This window comes from Atractosteus spatula, chromosome 5 (assembly GCF_055471065.1).
Source record: "Atractosteus spatula isolate fAtrSpa1 chromosome 5, fAtrSpa1.hap1, whole genome shotgun sequence".
NCBI classification, from domain to species: Eukaryota; Metazoa; Chordata; class Actinopteri; order Semionotiformes; family Lepisosteidae; genus Atractosteus; species Atractosteus spatula.
Window position 1 is genome coordinate 36,893,315 of NC_142710.1, and position 6,522 is coordinate 36,899,836.

At 36.9% G+C, this 6,522-nt stretch overlaps 1 protein-coding gene and 1 pseudogene across 2 annotated transcripts; both read right to left on the bottom strand.

Moving 5' to 3' along the window:
• Positions 1-236: 236 nt before the first annotated feature.
• LOC148835041 (E3 ubiquitin-protein ligase TRIM62-like) lies at positions 237-4,832 on the bottom strand. Its single transcript, XM_088915791.1, has 4 exons — positions 4,797-4,832; positions 4,152-4,385; positions 2,732-2,783; positions 237-1,696 (listed from the first exon to the last, which is right to left on the bottom strand). Exons 1-4 carry the CDS (start codon positions 4,830-4,832, stop codon positions 1,140-1,142), a joined length of 879 nt encoding a protein of 292 aa, XP_088771917.1. The 3' UTR covers positions 237-1,139.
• Positions 4,251-6,331, bottom strand: LOC148835042 (E3 ubiquitin/ISG15 ligase TRIM25-like; annotated as a pseudogene). Its single transcript, XR_016091048.1, has 3 exons — positions 5,737-6,331; positions 4,797-4,892; positions 4,251-4,385 (listed from the first exon to the last, which is right to left on the bottom strand). The product of XR_016091048.1 is annotated as an E3 ubiquitin/ISG15 ligase TRIM25-like (transcript).
• Between the last annotated feature and the right edge of the window lie 191 nt (positions 6,332-6,522).

Consider the following 6,522-nt stretch of genomic DNA (forward strand, 5'->3'; position numbering starts at 1 on the left):
ATTTTGCTGGTGATAATACTGGTCAGTAAAGGCTCTCTAAAAAGAGATAAATTCAGCATAATATGGGCTCGAGTATAAGCTTATTCATTGCGATACAGTTTATTAAAAATTATAATGAAGTTCTTATGTACGTAATAGTACTACCTATACACCCATATAGAAAGGTACTGGCTGGGTATACTTCTTTTCTGGATCACAGCTAGGATTTTAAACAAAACTTACACGCTTCAGGGTTTGAGAAAATAATGTTTTGTATTTGAATAAAGCAGAAATAAAATAAATTGTTCACAAAAAAAAAACTTCTTGAAGACAGTCAAGCATAAGACAAAGCATTTGTATTACAATCTGAATCGTACTGCCCAAGTCATGACGATAGTGCTGTATACCATAATATATGGAGGAAACTGCACCACAAACACACATTCTCTGGCTATTGTCTTAATGAAATTAAGTACTGGTTTCTGCAAATATGTACAGAACTTGAATAAACTGGTTTTGAAGAACAATTATGTTTGGTTCACAACTCAAGTGTTCATAAGCCTTGAGGTTTACATACTGTAGTAAAATTAAGAAAATCAAGGGCACGTTCACAGAACAGATATATTGTAGGAGTCCTTTTTGTAATTTTGTAAAATGAAATACAACACCACAAACAAAGAAGAAAGAAACCTTTTAAAAATGTTAAAAGAAAGATAACACTTGTACAAAAAAGTAGACAGAACCCATGAATTGAGGTTACTGGGAATACTAACAGCCCTTCATGTTACAAGGAGGACACTGTGTGGATTGTGTGCATCCTGTACATTTCTTCAGCTGAAGCTGAGAGAATGTCAGTTTCTCAAAGCAAAATGAGTGTGGGCTGGATGAATGCCTGTTGTGTTAGGATTTATTTGTCAGTTTTAGATAACAAAATGCTCTTGCCATGTACAGTCCTTCAAGGTGAGTCAGAAGAGATTACAGATGCCTTTTCCAGACACTAATAAAGGATTTAATGAAAACTATAAATAATTTCCAGAATATATACAACATGGGCTCAAACATCTGTTCTTTAATGGGTCATATGTATAGCAAGTCTAAAAACTATTATTGCCTTCTGTTTTTTTTCCTAGTCAGGAGCCTCTTTCCGAGGCTTTTCATCTTTAAAATCGATCTTTGAGATGAAACAGGATGATAGGCTGGCAATTTTTGTTATTGATGTCTATACAAGGGTTGAATACAGGATAGACTGCTTCCAAGTACTGAACTGAGAAGGAATGGAGCAAAGACAAAGTGTCAGCATTGTAAAAGGACAGGACTTGATTGCTGAAGTCTATCCAGATGCCTAGCTTTTCCACTCTCTCCTGAACAGGCACAGGGGTCTCCTGGGAATCATGGCAGGCCAAGTACTGTCCATTGCTGTGGTAAATACACCACGACATCTTGTGCATCCCTAAATTTAAAACTTTTCCCCCTTTCCTTGGGATTGAGCCATAAGCTACTCCAATCAGCCAATATGGTTTCTCTTGAACTATGACCTCCCAGTAATGCTGTCCATCTGAGAGTTTGTTTTCAGCCAGAACACTGTACTGGGAGTCAAACCTCTCTGAATTCTCACCCTGTGGAAAGGGAAGTTTGCTCCAACAGACTTCCAGTTTGTCGTGAGAAACCTCAAGCTTAGGGTGCGCTGTATCAGGGTTAAAAGTGACATCTCTGAAATCTGGAGAAGGAAAAGCAAAAATCAGGAAATGCACTGGAAACATGGAAATTAAAATCTGATCATTTCACCCATGTTTATCTGAGATTCAGATACACAGATACTCAAAAAAGGAAGATATCTCAGTATTCAGTGTCCTAGAGACATTGGTAGTCTAGATGGGATGCCAGTCCTTTGTAGGAAATGAACTTAGGGCCCCAGGGCTATGAGGTAGCTATGCTAACCACTGTGCCACCATGCCATACCTATTAGATGAATATTTTCTAGAACATTACAAGTGCTTTTGAAAGCAAGCCACTTCTATTTTGGTGGTTTATGAAAACCCTTTTATGTAAAAAAAACATGCAGCTTTCTTCGTGCCTCACAAATCAACAGTCAGTCTATCCTTCCAGTTAGGTCACATGTTCACAAACAAATGTGACAGATCTTTTTCCACCTGGTACCCATATTCCCCTAATGGAAACCATATGACTGAAGTATGTCACAGATATACAGAGAGAGAACTTGACATGGTCCTCTACTTACTTGACCACATTCTTGGGAGGTGACATGAAACAGCCATGAATAATTTGTCCACTAACTTTTCTGTTGTTTTAAACTTTGCCATTTCCACCTGGTCTTTTTCTGTACAGCATAAAGGAAGCACGGGTGTGTTCCTTTAAACAGGAAAGGACATACCGTAAAGAGAAATCTGACATATGGTAATCTCATTTAATATGCATTTATGGGACGTATTGTTTTTTAACCAGGGCAATATTACTTACCCAAGTCCATGAGTTTTGACATGCTGCAAGATAGGTCAATATTTTATTAACACCGATGGGCATTGCATTACATTGCTGCAAAAAGGCATTGGAAATCTCCATAAATCTTCAATTAAAAGAAAAAAAGCAAAGCAATGTATCAGGTTAATGAGCAAAAGCTTTAGGAGACTTCTCATACTATAGGTTTTTGCTAGTAAAACAAAATGACTCATCCAGAGAATTTCTGAAAGTTGTATTGACTGAGGAGAAAAAAACAATTTCATGTAAAAGTTACCTTGTTCACTTTCAAATGTGTCCTCAGCCAATTGGAACCAAAAAGTAATTTCCTAAGCAAAATGATGCTGATCACTGTTAAAATTTTAATTCTAAGGAGAAATTAAAAATAAAGCTATTTTAAAACTTACTCTGAACTTTGTTGAAAGTGAAAATCTAAGAGGTATTTTAGGTAAACTAGTCTAAGAGAATAGCTAACTGTGGTCTGAGACCAGATCAATAATACTAAATTAAGTTTAAACTTCTGTATAATCATACGAAACAAAGCCTTTCCACAGCTTTGCACACCATTTCTAATACGTTTAAAATTATTAAAATAACACTACTGTTTTAATACAGTCTGCTCAAAACCTTGTTGAGGGTACACTACTGACTGTAAAAGCACTTTCACAAATGGTACACAGGGACTATATCTTTCATGCAACTATAAATAATTAATTATTGGATATACGCTGTGAAACATTGTGTTTTCTTTCTTCTCTTTTCAGCATGGAATAAACCTATTACTTGTTCCTTTGCAGCCTACGCATGCTGATGCAGCTACCCACCTGAATTATTGGATATAGATTATTCACCGAATTCTGTTTAATTTATAATGCCTGGACACAGAAATGGTACGAGACAATAACAGAAACAGCTTGAAGGCTTCAAATGTCTGACATTTACTACTGATTTCATATACAAACCTTTTTAATCGGTGCTCAAACAGGCATCTCTAGTGAAACTTGAATAATAATAATAAACTTTATTTTACATAGCGCCTTTAAAGGTGGCTTCTCAAAGTGCTTTACAGAATGACAACAATAAATCCAAAATACACAAGATAAAACACATATACAATACACAGAGGAGACCGTGGATGGTGGTACTAAGTATAGTAGGAGCAGAGGGGTAAAGAATGGAACCAGTTAAGTAAAGGCTCTTCTAATGAAGAGCTTCTTCTATAATAAACTTAGCTCATAAGTGTTTTACCACACTTATTAGCGGTTCTCTTTTTAAAATCAAACATTTATTATGACAAGACCTGAATACGTTTTTTTAACCACATTTTAAATTTTAAGTGTGTCCTTCTGAGAAAACAGGGAAAAAGCAAAGTGTATGGATATTGAACATTTCTAGTTTATCCTGCAGGTTATATACCTTTGCTGCCATCTTCTGGTGTAATAATGAAAACACAACATTTCTGGGGCCTGAATGAACAATAGCCGTTCAATTTCAGAAAAGATATAACACCAACTAGGTAAATCAGAGTTCAGTCCTGACACCACTACACAGTTACAGGAACACACTGAAGAGCTCTGTACATAAACTAAAGAAGGCTTCTGTTAAGACCTACATCTAAAAAAAAACTAGTTATGATCTAAAAATGTTCTGATATAACAAAAAGATACACAAAGTAGACTGAAGGCATTAACATTTACCTGAAGGAATGCCAGTCCATCTTCCTCCTGAATGAGAGACTTGCTGGTGTTCACTATTGCATCCATCTCATTAATCTGACATTCGAGAGCTTCCTTCTTAGACAGCAGCCACTTCAGAGAATACCGCTCTTCTGCTTCCAAAATCCTCATTATCAGATCTTCATCCTCTTCAATCAGCATCTTCAACCTCCTGTACTTTCCACAGATACGTTCTTTGATTGAGGCTGCACGTTGCTGTAACAGTTGTGGAACAGAACAAGATTCTTGTGATTCCCTATAATATCTATTGGGCACAAAATCAACTAACAATCCTAGTAGCATTTTAGATAGTATACACAGTAAGTTATTTACTGGGGAAGTAAAACTTATCTAAATATTATATTGGCCAGCAATTAAGGACATTATATTGTCTAAATGCATTTTAGTAGTTTTATCTGTGAAGGACTATATGTATCAAAGGATAAATTTGTCGTGTTAGCTTCCTGAAGATCTTTCCTACTTCCCTGACTTACACCACATCTGAAAGGTGATATTCACCTTTGAAGGAACCTTTGATATGAACTACTAATAGGTTGTTTTGTCTCTGACAGAAGGTGAATCAATAATTTAGAACAGAATAAGTGGAGCTGTTCATGCATTACTCACTGAGACTTCACTGAACAAAGAATCCATTCCCCTCATTGTCTCTTCAGCAAGCTGGCACGTCTCTATCAGCTAGTTTATATTCTCCTCCATGATTTTCTGACAAGGAAGAGGGGAATATTATTTGCAATAAAGGGTACAGGTTGATTTTGCAGATTTTCAGACATTATAACAATGTATGTAATAGTCCTAAAATTACTTAATAAAGCTACAGATAATCTTAGAAGCAAATATTTACAGTTGTATCACCTTCAGAGAAGTATCATGAAAACCCAGTTGCACAAAGACCTTTTAAATTTAAAAACTACCATCTTATCTGGCTAACATTATTAAATAGAATAGGTAAAACTGCACAAAAAACTGCATAAATAATAAAACAGACCTACATAAAATGATTCAATTTAACATTACTGTATGAAAACTACATTTAACTGATAACAAAGACATTTGTAAAACTATTAAAGTAATTGCCCATTTTCTCTTGGGATAAGGTACTTACTTTGAATGTTAAAAATATTCCACATTGAATATTTACACAGTGAAGACTGATTTCTGGGTGAAGAGAGCATTATATAGTAGACAGAATCTAAGATTGAAATTATGCCATACCATGTGAATAAATATCTTTTTTTCCAGCATTATTGGCTTTCTACACTGAGTGTAGAAACCTTATAAACTGAATATTTTGATACATACTCAGAGCACAGACTATTTTCTCCATACTGAAATAGCTAAAGAAACAGTAGTCATATTGAACACTACGACACAGTGCCATCTAGTGGCTTCAAATGGACGCGTTTATTGAATTTCAGATGTTAACAATGTTTTGGCCACTAGTTTTTGGACCACAGGCATTCAGAACATGTGACTGAAACAAAAAACAGTTATAAAAATGCAAAAGCACATCCTTTTCACCTTGTTTTTGATAACATGATTCCTTTACCTTAATCTCTGTACAGGCCTCCTGGGATGTCACTACTCGATGGTTCTTGTGAGACCCTATCACGACGCACAGAGAGCACACACTGATGCCATCCTCCTGACAATAAAGTTTCAGCTCCTCGCGGTGCTCTGCACACTTAAAGGAAAACGGGTTCCCTGTCCCTGTTGATGATGGTGTGCCCCCGAAACGCCGCTTTCTTCAAATGCAGTTCGAGATGGGCAGCACAGAGGGCGGCATCACAGGTCAAGCACGTTTTCACAGCCACCGAATTGACGTCAATGCAGTGGTCACACGGGATTATTGGAGCTGCTGGGGGAAGATCCCGAACGGCAGGATTCCTGGTGGCAAACTCCTGCACCTCTTTCTGAAGCCTCGTGTTGATCTCCAGGGAATCTCTGACATCCCAAAACATCTGGCACTCGGGGCAGAAAAATGGACCCGTCTCTGAGATATCGCAGTCCCAGACAGCCCTGATGCACGTCTGGCAGAAGTTGTGTCCGCAAGCCAGCTGGACAGGGTCTGTATAAAAATCCAAGCAAACTGGACACTTCAGGTCCTTGTTTTGCACATCTGTCTGCAAGCTTTCTTCTGCCATTATGCCTGTGTGGGCTTGCAAGCAAGTGTAAATAATTAATATACTGACTCCAGAAAGAGGCATCAGGTAACCAAATGGGTAATGAACATATCAGTCTTACATCAGGGAACCAAAAAACATATTACATTACTAGCCATAAAAAATATTACAGAAAACACTTTTTTGTACCTTAATCTAAAGACCTTTATTTG